We start from the raw sequence: 25,862 nt of genomic DNA on the forward strand, positions 1-25,862 counted from the left end.
GCAATTAAAAAGTAATACAATAATAGTTGTTATGTGATACGAATAGTGCTTATGAAGGAGAACTTTGCACATAGGCTGCTAAAAACTGCTGAATATATTTCTTGTAGCGTCTGGCACATCATAGGTGCATAATGTGGCTGTCTGGTGGCTAATGTAAAGCACAGGGCTCCTGGTTTAATCTGTATCACAGACTCATTGTGTTACTTTGTGGGTGTAATGTCATCTAACAAAGTGCATGTTATAGTTGGAAACCGTTCTCCTATACTTGTAAATGTTAAGAAAAATTAAATTGTGTTCGCCATGAAATCTGCTACATAAAAGTCCAATCAACCTGTTCTGTTTTTTACCACAGACTTTCTATACTACGCTTTGCTGGCACTTAAAATGTAGAGATATGGCAAAAATAACGCTGTATTTATAATAGGTGAAGGTATAACTTTCTATATAAACCTAGTCCATTGATTAATTATATATTACATGAATTAGTCGATTAATTTGTCAGAATTACATTGTAGTTATTTGTCTCTTGGAATGGTGTACACTATTAAAGAGAAGCTACATAAAAAAGAAAAAATGTAGACTAAAAACATATTGCTCAGCAACTGTAAAGTAAGACATAATACAATGAAATGGTTATGTTAAAGATCTATTTTAGGCAATAAACCTGATTAACTGAGCCCAAAAAAAATGTCACTGTAGTTTAGTCCCTTTCAACAAATTCTTGTTATTCATTTATGTCATTGAAAAGTCTTTTGTGGAAGAACTGACTTCACAATATCCTTTGAGAGTTATACATGGGCTTAGCGCCACCTTGTGACTAAGCAGAATACAGTCTTTTTGTTTGTGCCAAGAGGATGATTCATTTCTATATACAGTATTATGCTTCAGTAGTATTTATAGTATTCCTATGGTATTTGCTGTAATGGTGTTAAATGTTTTCTGAGTGAGTGAATATTTGTCATTTATTCTTTTATCACTTTAAGATTATTAGTTTGTAGTTGATGTTAAACATTTTTACAATATTGTGGGGTTTTCTACACATTATAGTGAGATTAATGTGGCAAACTAGGTTTAAAATGCTCATTTCCCCTTTTATTAGCTTCTGTGATTCCTTAGCTGGATGTTGCAAACTGTCTTTTGAAAATGAAAATACATCTGTAAAAATAGCAGCACGGGTTTCCTCTCACAGTCCAAAGACATGCAGGTTAGTTGCATTGGCGATTCTAAATTGTCCCTAGTATGTGCTTGGTGTGTGAGCCCTGTGGTGGGCTGGCGCCCTGCCCGGGGTTTGTTTCCTGCCTTGCGTCCTGTGTTGGCTGGGATTGGCTCCAGCAGACCCCCGTGACCCAGTAGTGGGTTGGATAATGGATGGATGGGTGGAATATAGCAGTACGTCTTTTTGGTGGCACATTGAAAAGGCCGAGTTGATAGTTAATTATTTGATTATTTTCTGGAGGTGACAAGCATCGGGGCAGACACATTTAATTTTACTTTTTGTGGTGAGGGTGGCTCATTGTTCTTATTGGTGCACTTGGAGGTTGATTTGCTTTTTTTAACAGGACATACTCCCTAATTAGCTGGTGACCCTAACCCTTTCATTTCTTTCTCTTTTTTCTTTCATTTTTTTTATAGAACAGTACTTCTTATTTTAAGTTTTGAGGTGAATGATTTATTTTATTTTCACAAGCAAAGAGAATGTTGTCTTTTTCATGTGAGTGCTGCTTTTTGTAGGATAATTTAAATTTAGTTTTTTTAAGTGTGATTGGATTATTTCTTTTGTTCCATTGAGAGTTAATTTCATACTTTATTTTTATTAGAATGTTCTTCTCAGTCTGTGGTGGTTGAGATGTATGTTTAGTTTCTGTACTAGATGGATTCATATATTTATTATTTTATTACTTTTTATGTCCAATGAGACAGGTAAAGTTGTAGTTCATGAACCATATTACTGTACGACAGACACTGTCTTTATTCAGTGACTCAATGACTACCTCAAGAAACAACTCACACTGACAGCTTTGATCTCCAAGCAGATGACACAGACTTCAATGAATACAAATCTGTTATGTTTTCCTCTTCTAATTTCATTATACTTAGTGAAACCTGAGGTAGTGGGCATCCTTTGTGTAATAAGATACCAGGCAGCATTTTAAGTGAACGTCACTGCAATAGCAGTGGGGTATTCTAAAGACCTTAGTTGTCTGGACTGTTTCATATCATTTTGTAAAATTAACCTAATAGCTAAGGTTCTGAACATTCCCGGTTATTTCTTGTTACCTCACTGGCCTCAACTGATTTGTATGTCCTTACATTTCTTTCTTTCTTTCTTTCTTTCTTTCTTTCTTTCTTTCTTTCTTTCTTTTTTTTTTCTATATGTGAAGCAAGCAGTTTCACAATTGTTTTTTCAGAACTTACTGCTGTCTGTTTGCTGTTCTTCAGTTTTAAAAAGGTACCAAAATATTACTTTAAAAATACATGGTTTGACAGATTTCATAAAAGCATTTTATTTCCAATTGTCCCAGTCTAAACATTTTTATTTTAAACTGGCCAACCTATGCATTCTTTTTAAAACTGCATTCATTTTTTATTGAATATTCCCTGATGTTTCAGGTGTGTTTGTTCTAAATAAAATAAATGTATCCTACAAGACACCATAGCAGTAAGCACTAATTCTTTAAATAGCAACTTCTTTAGTGATGTTTCTCTTCCATGTTTTACAAAACAGATCAAAATAATATTACAAATGAAAAAATTCCCAAGGACTATGGAACGACTAATCCAGTATTTAATGTAGGGGGAAACTTTCCCTGTCATAGCTTTACTCAGTGTTTTTGTTTTACCTCTTTTGCAAATCTGGTGTTACAGTAGTGAATATTTTTCATTTGCTGTTTCACATATAAGAACATTTTTATGAATTCATTTTGAAGTAAACGATTGTCTGTTTTTAATGTTATGTGTATGATTGAGCAGCATGCCATTCTAATGTTCCGGTTTTCAAAAATAATATATATAAACATTTTTCTGGACTGTCAGCCCTATTTATGGAAGAAGCAGTCAAGTATTCTGGTATTTAACGTTCCATTTCAGTTATTTACCAAATGCCAGGGATATGTTGGTCTTTAAGAATTTATCCATAGATTCAGAGTGAGGACACATTTTTCATGGTAGTACTTGCCTGAAAAGCCCCTGGACAAAGCAGAATAACAGATGCAATTTTTATTTTTGGCTAATGAAGGCCGTGTTTCATCTTTAACTTTTAAGTTCAAATCAAAATTTTTAGTCTCAATATGCCATGTACTCTCACTTCTCTTATATGTTATTGAAAAGCTCTGAGAAAAAGAAGAAAGAAAAATGGATAAAGCATATGGCCATTATAGAAAATGGAGGCATAGTGCACAGTTCTTCTATATACAATGTGTATGCAGTTCATTAATTGGAAAGCAGGTATTCTTCCAAAATGTTTTATGTGTGTGTGGGTATATGTGCAAGTGTGTCTGTGCATTTTTTACCAAGGTTGCTTAATTTGACAAAAAAAATAGCGTACAGCAGATATTTAATTTTTGATTTTGATTTGATATACAGTGGAACCTCGGGTCACGAACGTCTCGGAACACGTACAAATCGGGTTACGACCAAAAATGTTTGCCAAACTTTTGCATCTGTTCACCACCATACACTCGGGTGACGAACAAGCCAGTTTCCCTTCTGGTTCGTATGCGGCCATGATTTCTGCACGTGTTCAGTCTCTCCCTGTGCAGCAAGAGAGAGCAAGTGAGAGAGAGGGCTGGCCGCGTAAGGCCGAGAAGGCAGTTAAAGAATGCACCGGGCTTGTTTTTAAAGAGATTGATTCAAACATTGTTTTAACCTCGTTGTATTTAATGAAGACTTTTTTAATTGGATTTTAACCTCCACTTCACTTCTGTTTACAGCGATCGGTTCGTATTGTGCATTGTTGCAATGTTACTTTTCTTGGTTGTTTATTAAATTACGGATTTTTCAAATGTTCCCTGTGCTTAAAACTCATTAAAAAAGGTATTTACAGCGAGCAGTTCGTAAGGCTATAGCATGAATTCTTGCAATGTTACTTTTCTCTGTTCAAGGTTTTCTCAGCATTATTCAATGTTTTTACATTTAGTTTACTATTACACTGTGCATTCTATGGTTTAATTAACTATTTTTGTGCTTAAAAATCTTTAGAAAAATATATTTACATACAGTTTGTACGGTCTGGAACGGATTAATTGTATTTACATACCATCCTATGGGGGAAATTACTTCGGGTCACGACCAAATCGGATTACAACCAGAGTTTTGGAACGAATTACAGTCGTGACCCGAGGCTCCACTGTACTTTTTAATTCTTATGGGGAAAGTGTCTTTTCACATGGGGTTAGAGGACAAGGTCAACCATTGTGCCGTGCCCCAAGAGCGATTTTCAGGTTAAGGGCCTCGCACAAAGACCTAATGGAGTAGGATTTCTATCTATCTATCTATGAAGTTACTTTCATATGTATTTATGTCATATGCTATTAATTAAGCTTTTTGACATGTTTATTATGGTGAAAAAGTAATGTTCCATGTTTGACAAGCTTATTTTTATTAAGTTCATCATTTTTATTTAACACAATGTGTTCCAGGACATTTGGAAAATTTTATTTAACACTATTTTGATTGGAGCATTAAGAATATTACTAATGTGCACCATTTTGCACTCATTTTATTTATTTTTCATTACTTTATACCTCTGTCTTGTTGTGGAAGGCATTATTATAAAGATTGACTAATTCTATTAAGAGTCAGTTAATCAGTTAAACATGTCAGCTAATTAGTAAGCCTTATTTTGTCTGGCATCTTTAATAGTGAACATCATGAAAAAGACCATTATAAAGGAATGGCCACAACAGAAGAAAGATTTCTCATGATTCTAATAAAGAGAGATAATCATTACATTTATGTTTTTATTAGTTATGAGTTGTCAAAACTAAGGTATAAAATGCAATTACAAGGAAATATGTGTATTGGGATTTTTAATGTGATGAGTCTGACACAGCAACAAGATGACGCAAATGTTAGGAATTGAGGGTTAGATCAAGACTGCACTTTGTTTCTAATACTACCTAAACCTAAAGCTGTCTTATAGCTTGTCTGCAATAATCTTGATCTACTAAAGCATGAATACTTTAGACATAAGTTTAATTTTGAAAGAAAAAAAAAACATTTGACATACTTTGATAAATACACAAGTTTTTTTGATTTAAAAATTAACCAGGTGTTTTCAGATTGCTATATATACAGCCTGATGGCTACCCTGTTGAATTTTATAAGAAATTTTCCACTCAGCTAGCTCCCCTCTTATTAGCAACATTTACAGAAGCTAGAGACAATCAAATTCTACCTCAAACTGTTCGCCAAGCATTAATCACTGTCTTTCCTAAACAAAACAAGGACTTATTACAATGTGCATCATACAGGCCAATTTTGCTTCTAAATAATGATGTTAAGATACTCTCTAAAGTCCTAGCTAGAAGGATGGAGAAAGTGCTGCCTTCCGTAATTTTACAAGATCAAACTGGATTTATTAAAGGCTGATACTTAGCTTCAAATCTCTGCCGCCTGTTTAATGTAATATATTCACCTGCAAAGTCAAACACCCCGGAGTTATTATTATTGTTGGATGCAGAAAAAGCATTTGATATGATTGAATGAAACTACCTTTTCACTACATTAGAGAAATTTGGGTTTTACCCCAATATGTGTGTATGGATCAGACTACTGTATACCAATCCAGAAGCTTCAGTTTGTATTAACAACATTTGCTCAGACTACTTTAAACTAGAACATGGCACCAGACAAGGATGCCCCTTGTCACCACTACTATTTGCAATAGCCATTGAACTACAACAACAACAACAACATTTATTAATATAGCACATTTTTATACAAACAGTAGCTCAAAGTGCTTTACATAATAAAGAATAGAAAAATAAAAGACACAATAAGAAAACAAAATAAATCAACATTAATTAACATCGAATAAGAGTAAGGTCCAATGGCCAGGGGACAGAAAAACAAAAACTCCAGACGGCTGGAGAAAAATAAAATCTGTAGGGATTCCAGACCATGAGACCGCCCAGTCCCCTCTGGGCATTCTACCTAACATAAATGAAACAGTCCTCTTTGGATTTAGGGTTCTCATGGAAGGGCTTGATGAAGATGGTCACGTAGAATTCTGCCTTTTAATCCATTCATCATTGTTGGAGCATCATGAAGCTTTGAGTAGGTGGACTGGCAGTACACTATCGAAATGTTTAGCAGATAAAGGAGATTATCAGAGAAAGACTGGAACAGAAAATTTCTCCATATACACCTCATTTATTTGGAACCTAAAACATCCACGTATCCAAAGAACGACTCTACAAAGACCTAAGATAGGTGGCATGGCTCTACCTAACTCAGTTTTATTACTGGGAAGCATACAAGTTTTAAAAAGCTGGACACAAATAGATGAACACACATAGGCTTGGTCCGCAATAGAAATAAAATCCTGCAGTACTTCTCTATATTCCCTGCTTTGTGCCCCAATAAATGCAAGTTATCACCAATATACTAATAAAACAATTGTGCTTCACTCACTCAGAATATGGAACCAATGTAGAAAGCATTTTAAGATGGAGAATCTTTTATCTGTGGCACCTCTGCATGAGAACCATCTTTTACAACCCTCACAAATATATGCAGTTTTCAATATCTGGAAAACATTTGGGATTAAATTGCTTAGAGATCTTTATATAGACAACATCTTTGCATCCTATGAGCAATTACATTCCAAATTTAATTTTCCAGCAACACATTCCTTTCACTATCTTCAAATCAGAAATTTTGTCAAACAGAACTTGCCCGATTTTCCCCATCTCCCACCTTCCTCGATTTTGGAAAAAATATTGCTCAGTCTCGAGGACTCAGACAGCATTTCTGCAATATATAAAAATACTAGCAAAATACCCGCGCTTCGCAGCGGAGAAGTAGTGTGTTAAAGAAATAATGAAAAAGAAAAGGAAAAATCTTGAAAATAACGTAACATGATCGTCAATGTAATTGTCGGTTTCATCGATAACTTCACATCCAGCTTTGGAGAGTTTAAACATTCATAAACATCAAAGTGTCCACTACTGAAATCGTCACCTGTGAATCTAAGGTGTTTAAGAGGCATTGGTGGTTGTCCAAAGGTGTAAAATATCTGGCTATTCCGGTACACTTGAAAGAGACAACCGAACAATTCAGCGGCAGCCATCAACTCACATGCAGATGCATAGGTGAAGGGCATAAGCATTTCACTCTTCTAGTGCTCCTGTGTAGTATAATTATCTCCTGTACAGTCATCAGTCCACACCTTGAACCTGTCCCAGTCATTCAATACATAAGACACAATGTTCCTCCGGATATCAAGAGTGAGCCTGATATGGCCGTGCAATATGTAACAAAAAGAATGGAAAAGGTAGGTGCCATCTCTGGGCATGGAAACCACTCGGTAAGTGACAGTTCTTTGATCGATGGTGATCACCTCGATAGACATGTTAATGTGGGTACGGTTGGAATTATAAAAGAAATGGGTACCTGAACAATGTAAAGTAAGTCTAAAATACCTACACAATAACTATAATCGTAATAAATGAACAATAAAACAGCAGAGAAGCCGTGGATTAAATAAAAAGGCTGTAGTTATCAGCAGGGAGACGAGAATCCCGTGGCGAAGCAAGGAAGGGAATGTAGAGACTGGAGCGACGGACAGCCTTATATAGGCAGGCAGTCAACAACGTGGGAGGCGTTGGGATGGGGGACCCAATGCCGCCTCACACGGTGACCGAGCTGCAGGCTATGGATGTATAGTAAGTAGGATTCAGTTAGTGTTGGGAACCCGCGTACCAAATTTCTTGAAGATGGGCCCATAAGTAACAAAGACTGTTAAAAAGTTCAATATGGTAGGCGACAGTGGTATCATACCACCAAAATAAGTACGTACATTGGTTTCTATTAGCGCAGGGAAGCCGCCTACCAAATTTCGTGAAGATGGGGCCATGAATAAGAAAGTTCAACATGGTGGATGCTGTCGACCTTTATGACCGTTACGTGTAGAATTTCGAAATGAAACCTGCTTAAGTTTTGTAAGTAAGCTGTAAGGAATAAGCCTGCCAAGTTTCAGCCTTCTACCTACACGGGAAGTTGGAGAATTAATGATGAGTGAGTGAGTGAGTCAGTCAGTGAGTGAGTGAGTCGGTGAGGGCTTTGCCTTTTATTAATATAGATTTTACAGTCCCTCCCTTTCAAAAATCCAAGAGGACAATGGGAAAAGGATCTCTTACTCCACATATCAGAAAAGGAGTGGAAGGTAGCAATGCAGAGAATTCATTTGCGCTCCATATGCGCAAAGCATACAATTATTCAACACAAAATGATATATCAAGCACATCTGTTTCACTTAAAATTTTCAAAAATGTTTCCAGGGTAAGATCCAACCTGTGAACGCTGCAATCAAGCTCCAGCCTCACTGGGTCACATGTTTTGGGCCTGCACCAAATTTACATCATTCTGGACAAAAATCTTTAAGTGCCCTTTAGACAGCCTTGGTGTCACAATCCCTCCTAATCCACTAACAGCTGTGTTTGGTGTCCTTCCAGATGGGCTTAAAGTGGAGAAGAACAAACAAACTGTGGTTGCATTCACTACACTATTGGCACGCAGACTTATTCTGATAAACTGGAAGAATCGTAACTCTCCTCTTTTAAGTCAGTGGGTAACTGATGTTTTATATTATATGAAATTTGAAAAAATCAAATTCTCAATTGGAGGATCTGTGCAGAACTTTTTCAAATCCTGGCAGGATCTAATCAATAATATTTTAGAATAAGTTCTTAAAGCACTGAGGAAGCAGATTCTCTCCCCATTTCTTTTTCTTTTCCATGTATCTGTATCCGCTTAATAAACTCGTCAATTTATTAATTTTTACTATTTTTAAGTTTTAGTCCGTTGGCCATGCTTTCTTTCTCAGGGGTGGGGGTTGATTTGTTTTCAATCCTTTTTTTTTTTTTTGTAAAAATTTATATATTTGTATGGAACGATTACAATAAAATCAATAAAATTAAAAAATAAATAAATAAATAAGCATGCCTTTGTCACATGAAGTGTGGTGCCCACTGCTGATTTAATATTTTTTATGTAAGTCCTCATTAAATAATTATTGTTGGTTTTTATTAGTTATTATTCTTACCTAATTTTAATTTGTTTTTCTTTTCTTGCATCTGTTCCTCTGACATTTTTGAGCTAGATCGTATGTATGAAAATGTGCTATAGACAGAAATGATGATGTTGTTGTGGGCAAAGAATGTCCTTCTGATGCAGAATAGAATATATATTTTAATTAAGCTTATTTATACGAAATTGTTTTCATGGTGTGATACAATATGAAGTGATTATATTTAAATATGTTAGGAAATTGTAGTTTTTATTCAATATGATACTACATCCAAAATCCTTTATCTTATAAGTCCAGCATAGGTATATGTGCTGTGGAATTTGGATTCTATTATTTTCACTCCTATTTAAAATTATTTACACGAGGCATGATTAAAGAAACCATGAGGGTGGCAAGCCCATTGGTATAGACCCCACCATTTCAATATTCACACAAGCAGAGCTTGTTCTAGAATTTTTGCTGTCCCAGGCAAAGTCGTAAATAGGCACCCTCCACCATTTTTGCTGTGACTGGAGTCACCACTACTAGACTTGTACATTGAATCCTGGAGACAGGACTGAAAACATCAAAGTATGGAGGGTTTTGATACAAAACAGTGAATTTACAGTTTCAGAATGTCAAAGAGGTGGGTGACTGCATATAGCAACATCTGTTTACAAGACTGTCTTAGAAAATTATATGAGGCATTACATTACAGAAAACAAGCATGAATTGAGCTGTCTTAGTAGGCGTTATTTATTTATTGCATTTAAAGTTTTACTAAATTTGCATCTATAGGGTGGTCCAGATCTAATTATGCAATTTTCATTACGCTATAACAGTAAGTTTATTACATAGAAAATCACCTGAAAAATTCCAGACCATTGAGAACTGTGCGAACTGACAACATGAAGAATCGTCTTCATGCCAAACTGGAATCATCCCTGCATAAATCAAAATCATCCAGACAATCTGGATCTGCATAATTAGATCTGGACCACCCTGTATGGATCCTATAGGTGTCTATTTGAAACTCTGTCCAAACATGTGCCTTTCGATGATGGTGACAGTCTAGTTACACTCTTACAGAGGCAGCTCCACAACGTATACTTGTCAATTAAATTAATAAAATACATTTCCAAAAGTCAATGAAATTGAAGTGTAAGGATTCTCTTTAAATAGGACTCTTTACCTACAATTCCAATTTATTGCATTCATGTATGTAAAAAACACAATATAACTTATCTAATCAGTGCACAACCTCAGAGAGATGTGCTATGGAAAAATACTTTAGTGTGCCACGAGAAAATCTAAGTATTGGCATTGAATAACTGAGAATGACATCTGTCAAGTTTTGGCAAAAGTCTTAATGCAAGCCCATTTGAAAGATGATTATAGTATGGAATTGATGTTTTTGATCGTTTCATCTTATTTTGTCTCTGTCTTCTGTGCTACAGTCTGAAGATTATTATTATTATCATTATTATTATTGTTGTTTGTGTCATTGTTGGATTATGTAGGTCATCAAATGTTAAGAAAAAACATTGCTAGTATCTGAAAATAAAATAATTGGGCTGTTGTGTTGAGTCTAAGTGTTCGTAGGTCTGTATTATTTTAAAAAATGCCACTCCCCGTACACTTTATAAATCCTTGAGGGGAAATTGTCTTTCCACATGACCTTTGGAGGTCAGAGTGCAGGGTCAGCCCTTGTACAGTGCCCCTGGAGCAATTTTAGGGTTAAGGGCCTTGCTCAAGGGCCCAACGCAGTATGATCCCTTCTGGTAGTAACAAGATTTGAACTTGCAACCTTCTAGATACTACCCCAGATCCTTAGCCTCAGAGCCAACACTCTGCTCTTGAAGAAGTGCGGCCTTAAGACATCCTTGTAATAGGCTCTCTGTTACACTCACTGGTAGCTACGTTTCCCCATTTTTAATTGGAAGGTTTCTTTGATACTTGTCTCTGATGTTATCCTTGTTACTTAATAAATAATCCTTTATACAGTATATCAAATCCAAATCATATTATGTGGTATCATCTACTGTTAAATTCTGCTCTATACTTGTATTTTTTTATTTTACTGTTATACTGTATTGAGGATTACTTGTGTTCTGTTCTGCGTATTGTATTGTATTGACCCCCTTTCTTTTTGACACTCACTGCATGCCCAACCTACCTGGAAAGGGGTCTCTCTTTGAACTGCCTTTCCCAAGGTTCCCTCCATTTTTTTCCCTACAAGAGTTTTTTTTGGAGTTTTTCCTTGTCTTCTTAGAGAGTCAAGGCTGGGGGTCTGTCAAGAGGCAGGGCCTGCTAAAGCCTATTGTGACACTTCTTGTGTGATTTTGGGCTATACAAAAATAAATTGTATTGTATTGTATGCCTTCTTGAAGTAACATCATTCTGGTAGATAATCCTAGACAGAGTAATCAGACTTAATATCTAACATCCATCCAGACATTCTTTAACACACTCCCTGTCCCTGTCCTACTACTTTGCCAATTTATAAACAACTTTGGATTGCAAAAAAAAGGAAAGTTAAAGGCACAGTTATAAGAAAAGGCCATACGAAAAATGTATAATTAATGCAATCAAAAAAAATGTTAGATAGATAGATAGATAGATAGATAGATAGATAGATAGATAGATAGATAGATAGATCCCAAGGGGAAATTCACATACTCCTGCAGCAGCATACTGATAAAAACAATCTTAAATATTAAATTTATTATAAATATTTACCCCACACTGTTTTTTTTCGTGATGACCAAACATTCTGAAAATTAAACATTTCTTTTTCTGTCATTTTCTTCAGTGTTTCACTCACATATACACATACTTGGTTTTACAAATATAAAATCTTTTTTGTAACTCATCTTTATTTGTTAGACAGTTCTTGGGGCAAGAGCCAAAAAGGCTTTTATAAGTACAAAGCTGATGGATCACTATAAATCACATTAAGATGTCCGATTTAATTAAGGTATTGACAAAACATAATAGATATTTACAAGGGGCAGAACCGAATTTCCATTTATAATTTGAGCTTAGCTGCTTGCTCATTGGTTAGACGCTGGCATGTCAAGGGGCTCCATTTGCAGCATTGGCATCCCTGGGGAGCTTTTGAGCCATTTACGATGACTGAAAAGCACAAGGCCCTGTTACTCATTTTCCCGTGCTCTCTCTTGCTCTAGGCAGGGCTGTCTAATGAACCAGATGCCTGTCAGAGTTTTGCCTACATCAGCGCATGGGATGATCAATAGCAGAATATTTTTATTCATAAAGCAGTGTGAGTAAATTAAATCAAGAAATCTTTGGGGTAAATGTAAGACATGAAGCAAGAGCAGAAAGTTAAAGAACTTTATTGGGTGGCACATAAAGCAATGAGATGGGTTTTATCTACTACAGACATGTCTTCCTGTGTCTGATTTAATTTTCTTTTCCTGTTGGTAGACAAAGAGAAACAGTGAAAATATGTTATGTATTTATATTCAACAGCTGAACATTGACTAAAGCACCATCCCAACTGTCTTAAATTAAGATGGTAAATAAATGATATTTACTATTGCTGAGGTTTTGATCAAAGGTCTCTTACAAATTGCCATGGTGTTGTCATTCTGACATTTCAATAAAATGAGCATTAACAGTTAGATAGAGAGGTCAGTGTTGGGGACTGAATTTACAACTTCAGGCTTTAAAGTACAAAACTGCCTGTTTGTGTAATGACTAATGATATAAACTATATCATTTAAAAATGAAAATCTCACCCTTTTTGAAGCTTTCCATTGTGGACATTATCTTAAGTCCAGTATTACAGGTTCAATATGTGTACTCTTTTTGCACTGGAAAGGGAGAGAATCAGGATCCCACAGAATGTCAAGAATTGGGAATTGAAAGTTGTTTTACATAACTCTTTTATATGTCACAGACATTTTATATGCATGATGCATTTTTCTTGAGTTCTACATTATGAGCACAGGTAGATAAAATCACTTGTTTACACATGGAATCAGTAAACATTATCGTTTTATACAGCACTTTTTCACCTCAAAGGCAAATTACAGGTATGCTATATTTATTGCTGTATACCAGTGTTGGCATTAACATATTTATTGACTTTTTGAAAGGCACAAATGGAGACTGTGACACCCTGACTTAGTGTGGTGCTTCACATTGCAATCTAGATCAATTTAATATAGTGATTTTCCATACGACATATAAACCAAAGATGGCTAATAGGCAAAGTAATACTCTTGTCGTATTTCTACAGTGGATGCTATGGCAGGTGAACTTAATCACTCATGTACACGTAGTGAATTAGTGGCCACCTAATCAAATACTGTGTGTCAGTGTACAGATAGTGACAAACATGGAGGTTAAATCCCTTGAACTATGACTTAACACTGTAAAGTATTTGACCACCATGCTCCATGCTGCCTAAATATGCAACAATTATGAATTTTTTACCACTTTTTTAAGTGACTCTAAATGATACATTCATTGTATGTCTCAACTTAAATCTCGATATGTTACATAGAGTCAAAGTTTATCTTTGCTGTGCAAGGTGGAAACAACTCTGTATCAGATACTAATTACATCCATCCATCCATTTTCTAACCCACTGAATCCGAATACAGGGTCACGGGGGTCTGCTGGAGCCAATCCCAGCCAACACAGGGCACAAGGCAGGAACCAATCCTGGGCAGGGTGCCAACCCACCACAGGACACACACAAACACACCCACACACCAAGCACACACTAGGGCCAATTTAGAATCGCCAATCCACCTAACCTGCATGTCTTTGGATCGTGGGAGGAAACCGGAGCGCCTGGAGGAAACCCACGCAGACACGGGGAGAACATGCAAACTCCACGCAGGGCGGACCCGGGAAGCAAACCCGGGTCTCCTAACTGCGAGGCAGCAGCGCTACCACTGCGCCACCGTGCCGCCCGATACTAATTACAATTTTATGCAAATCCTTTGGATGTATAAAAAAACAGGAGTACATGAAGAGAAAGTGCTGTCTCCTTAAAGACTCAAGAAACAGGCGTTGAACCCCATCACACAGAATCATAAGACAGCAGTGCAAAGCATTGTACAGGGTGAGGCAGAAAGGACGGACGTCTTTGAAATGACTAGAACTCACCACTAGGTAGAGTGACAGATGTGCGGTAGGTGGCGTTAGGTTTGCGAACTCTTAGCATTTTTTTATTTTCTTTTTAGTTGAAGCCACGGAGCCGTGGACGATAGAACACATCGTTTTTGCGTACGACTGTATTGTTAAGAACAACCAATCTATTACCGCAGTTCACCGTGAGTTTCATTGCCATTTCAATATCCACAGAAATAAAGATGTTCCTGATCATAACACTATCCTACGTTGGGTTAAAATATTTCGTACACGCGGTACACTAATGAACAAAAGACCGCCGGAGGCTACACGAACTGCACGTACCCCTGAAAATGTGGAAAGCATACGACTAGCCCTGCTGCGCAGTCCAAATCGATCTGCTCGGAAGCATTCTTCTGAACTTGGACTCAGTAATCATTCGGTAAGGCGTATTTTGCATTTAGACCTGCATTTCCATCCCTACAAATTGTCAAATGCTATTTCAATACAAACTCAAATCTTTCAATAAATTTCTTTGCAAGAAAAAATTAACAATTTTGTGATTTTGTAAAAAAAAGTCCATCCTTTCTGTCTCACCCTGTACATCCCCACCATTGTGAGTAACACACTATACTTCTTTCCTTATTGAAGTTACTCTTTAAAAATTACATAATGAACCAGTGATAGTGACTGAAAACGTTTTAGAGTTAATTGGCTCAGTTATTATGGGGTTGCATTATACAGATCTAATTATGCAGATCCAGATCGTCTGGATGACTTTGATTTATGCGGGGACGATTCCAGTTCGGCGCAAAGAAGATTCTTCATGTCATCAGTTCGCACACTTCTTGATGGTCTGGGATTTTTCGGGTGATTTTCTATGTGATAAACTCAATAAGTTAAAGCGTAATGAAAATTGCATAATTAGATCTGGACCACCCTATACTTAAATGAAACATGTACTCCACTTTTACCCCTCTTTACTAACTTATTTACATGTATTAATTTTTGTTACTTTGAATCCCACAATTTACCAGCTGCTTTGCTTTAACAATTATTACATTTAAGCCTTATTCTTTTTATCATCTGTAATTTTTGATAGCAATGGTTAGTGAGCGAAAGCAAAGCATACACTTTGTAACACATCAATATGTTGTGAATTACCTGCTGAGGTATACACACTACCTCTTAAAAATACTTAACAGTTACGTCTGGTTCTTTTGCTTATAGGTTAGTGCTCAGCACACTAATACTGCATGTCTACCTTGAGTTATGGCCAGTACACTTGTATTGGGAATAAGCCATCTATTTATAATCCCTTTGCTCTTCTCTTCTCTATCTTTCTTTCAGTCAAATCAAACCAAATTCTGTTTTATCAGCAAAAAACAGTTTGTTATAACAAAACAGTGAAAACAAAAAGTATAATTTGAACCAAATCAAATGAGTGAGAAATGAGATTTTAAAAATATATCCTTCTTTAATCAGGCTGGCTGGCTTGTCCCTCAGGTAGTGGGGTTGCTTGGAACCAGCTGTTCTGTAGTCTTCTACCTTCCAATATTGTATTCAGTCAGAATAGTTTTGGGTGGTAAAAGGGTAGAGTATTAACATGTGTCTCTGGCCAAGCTGTATGTGACACAGACACAGAGCAAGTAGGAGACCAGTCTTTCACCACATCCCCTCTTTTGTCAGCTCCAAATTGGTTATTTTATTCTGCATGTGGGTTCTTCTCCAGCCTCAGTATGTTAAGTAAGTTTTTTAGACTTTGACTGGGAACAGAGCTGTACAGCAAGTACCCCATGACACTGTATTCATATCCTTCAATAGTAAGAAAAACAAACATATTATGAATTCAATGAAATGTTCCTGTTTTTTATTGAGTGCACTTCCTACTAAACAGGTAACATATCTTAATGAACAGTACAGTTAATATAAAACATAAAACAATATATATTACCTTTCATTCATTTTCTAAACTTATACACTTCAAATTTGGAGTCATAGAAACCAAACCAGTAAACCACAGGGCTCACTTACTTATACAGGGACATTTCAGAGTTTCCAGTCAATCTCCAGATATACACACTATGGCTATAAAATGGTTGATTCTAGAAGCTGTGGTGCAATTTGCATGAATGCCAGCATATAGTTTGGTAAGAAATCATTTCAGAGCGACAGCATATTAACAATTTACTCATCCGTGATTCGGCCGAATTGCCAGGCAACCTCCAAATACACAACTCTATAGGTATTTCACCTAGATTGCACCTAGAAGATCAGTCCTGTTTGCATGAATTCCAGCAAACATTTATCAGTAAAAATAATTACAAAATCAGAGCAATTTAACAATTTGCTAATCTGTAATTGGGCACCACATTGGGACTGATAACATTAGGTAAATACATTATGGTTGGCAATACAGATTCATACAGGTTCTGAGTGATTCTTATGGCATGTCACACCAGGCATTTTATATATATACAGTAAGTGCTCCTGTAAGGACAGACCAAACTGTGTTTATGTCTCAGAATACACCACATACTGTATATTCTATGTAAGACACAAATGGGATATGGCTGCATGAGAAACAAAGTTGAAACTGCAAAGGGATTCCTAGAAAAATAGTTTTGTTTGGAAATACTATAGCTCTAGATAGTGACATTTCATGTCATGACATCTGCAGACCCTAGTATGTTTCACTGTATATATCAATACCTCAGTTAATGAATCATCTGAGAAGGAAATTCCTTTATGAAGCCGACACACTATGACTCATGTTCAATTTCAGATACCAATATGCTGAAATGCTGATACTCGCTGTGCAACGTCCATACATATAGAATAGTTGTTATCTGTATTGTGTGTACGGTAGAATTCATAGTTGTTATACGTGAGTGCTGAGTTATACAGTATAAAGTAATAAATATTATATGTCAAGAAAACTAAATAAATACCTTTAGATACTAAAATATAGTATCATTATAAATGTAGATTATAATGATGGTAAAAGTCCATTAGTCTAGGTATGTGTCCACCAGCAATCCATTCCAAGGATCATGGCTTGCAAAATCTCATAGAGATGAGGAAAGTGAAGCAGATGGCGCTGCCTTTGAGCCCAAGGGAAGTGAGAAGTGTAGCCGGCAGTGTGAAATGCCTAAACAACAAACAAGGCAAATATGGGTGTATGGATGGGTGTGTGCCACTTGGAAAGAGTAAATATGGGGAGTTAGGAACAGTGATTGAGATGGCAGAAGGTATAAGACCTGCAACACCAAACTATCACCCTGGTCAATAAATATATATATATATTATTTTCCACCCATCCATTATCCAACCAATACTATTGAAGGCCTTATCCTCCACTGTATTAGGCCATACAGTTAGTCTGAACCTGGTTCAGTTAAAGTGGAGGCTAACTCTCTTATCAACCATCACATTCCTCAAGATAGGTCTGTCAGTCTTTTTTCCAATCGCTATAAATATTACTCTATTCTAAATTACTGGTTACACTTGCCACGTGCCAGCCAAGACATTGCCACAAATCAGGTACCAAATCTGCATTCAGAGGGTCTTCTACCGGGAGAGGTCTTTGAATTATTACTTGTGATTCACATCCTGGGTGTCATCCCTGAGGTCACTTCCAAAGTCATTAATACTTTTCGGAGCATTAGGGCTGTGATGTCAGACTGCCCTTTAGCAGCAGTACGATAAACTCTCATAGTTACAGAGACATTAGAAATATAGTTTTTTGGCTACCTATCTTTGCAGTGACTAGAAGTGTCACACTTCAAACTCCTCTGTTACCATGAACTGCTTTGAGGGAACTCTACTGAAATTTCCTTCCATTTCATCATACCGATTATCTCTCCCAATTAACATCTGTGTATTTGATTCCACACAAGTGTCTTTTGTGTGCTTAGTAAAATCATGCCAACCTAGCAGACCCATATAAATTACTTTTATTCAGCATAGTGCTTTGGAACATTATCCTACTTTCATTTAAAACCAAATACAGTAAATATCATCTTACCTAGATTATTTGGTGCAGATGTTGATTTTGCAAAAAAAAAATTTGAAGAAAAAAAGTTAAATCAATCATCAGGATATTAAGGTCTAAATTAGTTTGAGCGAGACAGAGAGAGAGGTAAGGAGCATACGCACCACATGACAAACCAACTCAAGATCCCAGATTAGGACCCAAGTGCAGCCATGCAGTGGGTGACACCTCAGCACCACACTAGTTCAGATGGAATGGAACCAGTGTGAGTTTTTTTTTTTTGATGGCTGGAGTGCCAATTCTGCCACCAACCCCTAGGTTTTTCCCTGCAGGTTGGAGGGCCGACACGCAGGGCTGGATGCAGATTAACGTCATACCCAGGACAGAGCAATTGCAGGTTAAGGGCCTTGCTCAAGGGCCCAACAGAGTAGAGTCACTTTTGGCATTTACGTGATTCGAACCGGCAACCTTTCAATTACCAGTGCAAATCCCTAGCCTCAGAGCCACCAGTCTGCCAGTTTGAGTTTTCAAAAGTCATTGTGAAAATAAAAGTTTAGCTTGAAATGTAGATACTCAAATACTAGAATAATTTGGTTACTTTATTGTTTCCTATCTTTCTTTCATGTCCATCTAAACTATGGGTTTTCAATCTTTTTTAAGTTATGTTCTTCCACATTGAATTGTTCTCATTTCTTTTTTTGCAGTGATTCTTAAAATAGCTGAGCATTAAATTTTATTACAGTACCTGCATATGAATGGGTTCTCTATGTTTCTGTTATGATGAGGACATCATTTTGATTTAATGACTGGAAGGTAGAGGATAGAGATCTAGGCAAAGAAAACAATTTCAGATTATAGTCTTGGAATCATTGATTTTTTGTCACTCCTTAATTAAGAATCCAAACCATACTAGTAGCAGTTGAAAAATGAAATGAGCATGCATGTTCTCTTACTGATAACACAGTATGTCGCTAACAGGTCCCTGTTATGTCTGAGAAGAAGTTTTGAAAATAAAACTAAATTATAATCTTTTTTTGTTTTGAAAGCCAATTTTTTGTTTTTAAATTATTACAGAATAATGATAAAGAAGCTAAAATTAAAAGAAATTTGAAAGTGCAGGTGTATGAAACTGATCCATCCATCCATCCATTATCCAACCTGGGTCACGGGGGTCTACTGGAGCCAAACCCAGCCAAAACGGGGCGCAAGGCAGGAAACAAACCCCAGGCAGGGCGCCAGCCCACCACAGTATGAAATTGATACCAATCCATTTTTATAATCTGCATTTTTCTGAAAACTAATAATGTTGAATATTCATATATATTAGCTCAATAGGTAGACCATCAGCATATTGACATACCTTCTGTCTGTTGAATGTATGATTTTTTTCTAGTGTTTTGTAGTGTTCTATTCATACTGTGTATATATAAATATATATATACAGTGGAACCTCGGTTCACGAACGTCTCGGTACACGTACAACTCGGTTCACGACCAAAAAGTTTGCCAAACTTTTGTCTCGGTTCACAACCATACACTCGGTATACGAACAAGCCAGTTTCCCTTTCGGTTTGTGCAAGCCGATGATTTCCGCACGTGTTGCATTGTTCTCGGTCAGACGTGCGTGCCTGCCTGCCTGCGCATTCGTGCCTGCCTGCATGAGAGAGAGAGAGAAAGCGAGCACGTCCGTGCTGCTGAGAGAGAGCGAGCGAGCGCGTGCTGCTGAGAGAGAAGGGGAGGGTGCGTGCTGCTGAGAGAGAGAGAGAGCGAGCGCGTGCTGCTGAGAGAGCGAGTGAGCGCGTGCTGCTGAGAGAGAGGGGGAGGGTGCGTGCTGCTGAGAGAGAGAGAGAGAGAGCGAGCGCGTGCATGCTGCTGAAAGAGAGCGAGCGCGTGCGTGCTGCTGAAAGAGAGCGAGCGCGTGCTGCTGAGAGAGAGCGAGCGAGCGCGTGCTGCTGAGAGAGAGGGGGAGGGTGCATGCTGCTGAGAGAGAGAGAGAGAGCGAGCCTGCTCGTGCAGCTGAGCAGGGAGCCTGGGTGTTTTGTGTCAGTGTTATTCAATGTTTTTACATTAGTTTACTATTACACTGTGCATTCTATGGTGTAATTAACTATATTTGTGCTTAATCTTTAAAAAAATATATATTTACATACAGTTCATACGGTCTGGAACGGATTAATTGTATTTACATACAATCCTATGGTGGAAATTGCTTCAGTTCACGACCAACTCAGTTTACGACCAGAGTTTTGGAACAAATTATCGTCGTGAACCGAGGTTCCACAGTATATATATATAGTTTATACTGTATATAGTAACCTGAAGCTACTAATTCCCTGGACAGAGGAGCCATTGATTGGGAGTGGAGAGTGACTGCCTTTGTTCTCTCTGAAGTCAACAATGGCCTACCATAATTTGTAGACATTCAGGGAGAGGTTGGAATTTTGTTATAGCACCATACAGTCAGGTCTTTTCCCTCAATCCTGTAGACTGCCTCATCATTGTCACTGATGAGGTTAATCACAGTGGTACGTGTGTGTGCATAAAGGGGAGATTAAATGTCACTGTGTGTCGGGATTGATACATAACATAGACAGATGACTTATACTTTGCTAAAAGTTTCCTGTAAGATATGACCTACCTTGAATCACATAGTGTATTTACAATATAAACTTTCCACAGTTGCTTTTATGATTGAGTTGATCAGGTTCATACTTACAAGTGATTCAATGTATTATACATTACTGTGTGTGTAACATTTAAATTGTTCTCCACTGCCACAGTGGCTTTCTCTTTCTTACTTTCCTGGTCAAATAAGTCGTATAATTTGTGTGGGTGAACACCCTGGGAGTGGTCTTTTTCAGCGTCTATCAGTAATATGTTCTGTGGCTGCCAGGTTGTCTGGACATGGGAGGCTTTAATTGGAATCAATAGAGGAAGTCATGGAGATTTATAGCCGTCATCCTATGAGTCACAGAAAAGGAGAGTGGGATGAAAATAAAATTAACAAAATTTACAAGCAGATTGTCACTGACAGGAGATGAATGGAGAACTCCTTTTTATTCAGGATACTTTATCTTTTTTTTTTTTTTTTCAAAGGCATATGCGTGGGTGACTGTCTTGTTTCTTGTATACACCACAGATGGTAGTTTTGGTCTGAATATGGTGTTAGATTTTAACTATTTCAACCTTTCTCATTTTTTTTATTTTTCATTATTTTGGCATTTGTAAATTTTTATTGTGGATTTATGTTATCGCATCTCATTGCAGAGACTTGCCTCGCCCCGAAAAAAAATTATTTAAAATAAATCATATTTCATTTATTCATTTCAAAATGTTCTGTACTTGTTTCTTCCATTCATTCCAGCAACAAGACAGAAATCCATCCTGTTTTTTGCAATGCATAATCACATACACGCCCACACCGGGTCAATTTTAGATAAAACCGTCTGCCTCAATTGTACCTGTCTAAGATGTGATAGAAAGTTTAAACTTACATGAAAATAGGTGGACTCTACTTGTTGACATTGTTCAGGTTAGAATTCAAAATAGACTGGTATACCCCACCCCACACCCCCTAAAATAAGAAAGTATATGTTTCAGTGTCCTACTGCAGACTGTGGAGGGGCTAGATTACATATGTTATATGACAAAATTTCGGTAGCACTGAAATTTTTATTCCTTTTCTTAGCATCATTCCTGTTTCCGAAAGAAGTTAAAGCTTTTACAAATAATGGTGAAGGAGATCTACTCCAGTCATTGGAATCCTTGCTGTTGGAATCCTTGGAATCTTTATCTGTGCTTTCTTGTGCAGATGATGGCTTTAGTTAAACATTGATCACATCACCCATCCTTTCTTCACCTGCCCACTTTGTACTGAAACAAAATTAGATTTCTTATTCTCTTGTCTTAAAATTTCCATTTTCTAAGTGCCACATCTTCATTCTGAAGCAATGAAATGCTTCTACAAATGACAATTTCACTTTGAATAGAATACTGTACATATGCATTTTAGTTTTTAGAATGTTAGAACAATGTCAATTTACTTATTTATAGTGCACATTTAAAACAACATCTGTACTGACGTGGCCAAAGTGCTTTACAATAAAATAGAAAATAAATATAAATGAAAAAAATATATATATAGTTAAACACAATACAAACCAGAAGTAAATTGAAACAAACAAATGACTGTGAGGAAGGAACCATCAGTATCAGTGAAGGTTACAGAAAGCTAGAGAATAGAAATGCGTCTTCAACCTCATTTTAAACCGTTCAGTTGAGGATGACTCCTTCATGTAATTAAGTGAAGACTTCCACAGACGAGGGGCAGCAGCAGCACAAGCCCTGACCTCCTTAGTTTTGGACTTAGTATGAGGGACAACAAGAGATAACTGACTGGTATAGCTAAGCTCTCTGGATGGCAGGTGTATAACACACAATTCAGATAAATAAGTGGGAGCACACCCATGATTGATTGAAAAACCAGCAAAATTTTAAAATCGATTCTGAAAATAACAGGCACCCAGTGTAAAGAGGCTAAAATTATAAATGAAAAATCAGACTTTCTTGACCCGACCAAAACACAGGCAGCAGCATTCTGGACCAAATGCAACCTGTGCATCAGGGATTTGATAATCCCAGAACACAAAAAGTTGCAGCAATCTGGCCGAGAAAAAATAAAAGCGTAAAATGATTAATTTTCTCAAGATTCCTAGCAGATAAAAAAGGCTCAACCTTGGCTAAAAGACAAAGCTGGAAAAAGCATTGCTTGACCACAGAAATTATATGTTTCTGTTTAAAAGAGAGGTTACTATCAGAAATAACCCCAAGATTCTGAACACAGGGTTTGCAAAAATCCACGAAAGAGCCAAGAAGTTCAAAACCAGTTTGATCTTTGGCAGGAGGAGTAGCTATCAGCAATTCCATTTTATTTTGGTTAAGATCATGAAAATTATCAGCCCTCCGGTATCGTAGATCTACAAGACAATTGTGCATCCGATTTATTGAAGAGTTACACACAGGAATACATTCACTGGCCAGGGAATTTATCACAAAACTGTAGTGACCGGTAAATTATTTGCCCTTTGTACATGCTTGTAGCATTCAAGATGTACACAGGTAAGAAATACAACAAGCGCCATGGATAGCAAGTCTTCTTTGTCCACTACGTCGGAATGTGACTTGCTTCTGTGAAGGGAATGAGTGAGACGTTGTAAAGAGCAGGATCCAAACTGGAGAAGGGCTACATATTAAGCATGAACAAAATAATAATGATGATAAGAGACTGCATTTTTACCTGTCTATGTTACTACACAGAGTCAGCATTTCCAAAAGCATACGGATCTGCAGAGTGTTTTCAAAAGTCTCTGTTTTCAGTGTTAAAAACACAGAGGTATTGTGAATAAAAGGCACAAAAATGAGGTATTGTGGGCATAGCCTTATTTATTAAGGATATCATATGTATTCATTTCCAAAGATGTCTCCAATGTATGTACAGAAGCAACATCAGATTTCAAGTTTTGCATACCACCAATTACATATGCATTTAGATTTTCTATAATAATTGCATCTCCCCCAACTTTTTGATTTTTCTAAATAAAGGAGTAGCCTACTAACCATTAATCTTTTACTTATCCCCCTCTTGCAAATGTCCAATTTATATTTGACCCAATGTAGGCATTCATTTTCTAATTCAAGCATTAGCCAATTAACCTAAAATGCACCACCTTTGGATGTGAAATAATATCCATATGTAATATACTATATACATCATAACATGTACAGTATGTATAATGTTTTGTCATTGGATTGCCATGGTTTGTTTCCAATGCTTAGTTTGTAATTGTTGGGTGTCTATGTACACTGATGTCAAAGAATTTCTCAGAGGAGATGCTGATTAATAGTAATAATAATAATACATTTTATTCATATAGAGCATTTCCCAGTCATTTATGGTTGTGTGCTATACCAGTACTGGTAAAGTATCAAAAAGCCCAAATTTAAAAACAATACAGTACCAGTGTTTTCTTTCAATCCTTCACCACACCTCTCCCCTCAAAACAAACTACTGCAGTAATGGAAAAGCTTTCATTTTGCTTACTTCACACAATGAAACTGCACGCTTCAACATAACCTGAACGTCACGTGAGACTCCCTCTCTCCTTATTATTTTAACATGATTAGGACCTTAATGGGACATCCCTTCCATTATTGCTTCAATGCGATCAGGAGTTCATGGGGGGACATTTTTTTTCTTTGACACGATGGTGACTTAATGGGAACAACACCCCCCACCACCCCCTTTATGGCTTTTCTGTGATTCTGATTTCATGGGGAACAAACCCACAACTGTCCTTTGGTTTGATGCAACAATGACTTAACAGGAGAAAACATCGTCTTATTGCTTCAACTCAATCGGGACTTCCTGGTGCAAAATCTTCCCCTCCCTATTGCTACAGTGTTACCAAACTCCAACCCTAATTGCTTTGGTGCAATTGGGACTTCACAGCTAACAGGGATGTGGTATGTAGTGCAATATATAAGGGAGGTTGTAGTAAGTTGGGAGTTGTTTTGGAGTTATCCTTTATTTACTTTGGAACCATTTCAGGCTACTGGGATCTGAAAGCTGGTATCAATACTGAAGTCAAAATTTTAGTTCCAATCCAACACTAGTGTCAATGGTCAATACAGTACGCTCCAAAGAAGATAAAGCTATAAAGCTTTCTCCTTCAAAAACATTTTGGGTCAACAAGTATGGTATAAAAGGAGACGAGATTGGCCAGAACAAAGCAATGGCAGAAGGAGTGGTAAAATTTTGAGTCTATAAATCAGGGCAAAAGAAATTACATTACTCCCAATGGTGAAGCAGTTAATTATCATAAAACTTTGGTCATTTTGACAATGTTTATCGTACTTATTTAATTTTGAAGTTGATATTAGTTTTCCTAGGAGTGGGAAAGATTATTGGGTTTTCTTTAGATTCTACTAAAATCATTTTTGTGATCTTATTATTTTTAAACATTTTTCAGATATTCACTTGTAGTTAAAAGGTTAGTTCTGTTCTAGTTCAATTGGAATTTTATATGATGCTGAACAAGAAAGGGTTTACGATGAGAGAGCAGAAAGTCAGAATTTAACTGTTAAACAGAATACTTGATACATGACTAGGACTATTCAAGCAAATTCCTTTGTTTTTCTGTTGTTATGGGGATATTTTGAGTAGCAATAATAAATAACTATTGACGGATCCCTTGATAACAATTGTAAATATTTTTCTTCCGTAGGGATCTGAGTGAAAACCAGATTCAAGCCATTCCTCGTAAGGCTTTCCGTGGAATCACCAATGTCAAAAACTTGTGAGTATATAGGCATGTTTCTCTGTTTTGATTTCTGCACAAAAACGCAATACATTTGTTTGCTGATGAATTTGAAATTTCCTCTGTGTAATTTGCTACCTTTTTCCTGTTTATGTGCGTTTTGTCTAGAGACTTCAGAATTACTTCAATAATCCAAAAGACAAAGTTTGCCAGATTG

At 36.8% G+C, this 25,862-nt stretch overlaps 1 protein-coding gene across 1 annotated transcript in view; it reads left to right on the top strand.

Moving 5' to 3' along the window:
* slit3 (slit homolog 3 (Drosophila)) overlaps nt 1-25,862 on the top strand; it is a 529,641-nt gene that overhangs the window by 297,823 nt on the left and 205,956 nt on the right. The window contains exon 5 of the mRNA XM_039774192.1: nt 25,613-25,684. Within this exon, the coding sequence (XP_039630126.1) occupies nt 25,613-25,684 (72 nt within the window). The remainder of the gene's footprint in view (nt 1-25,612; nt 25,685-25,862) is intronic.

Source organism: Polypterus senegalus, chromosome 13 (genome assembly GCF_016835505.1).
Source record: "Polypterus senegalus isolate Bchr_013 chromosome 13, ASM1683550v1, whole genome shotgun sequence".
NCBI classification, from domain to species: domain Eukaryota; kingdom Metazoa; phylum Chordata; class Cladistia; order Polypteriformes; family Polypteridae; genus Polypterus; species Polypterus senegalus.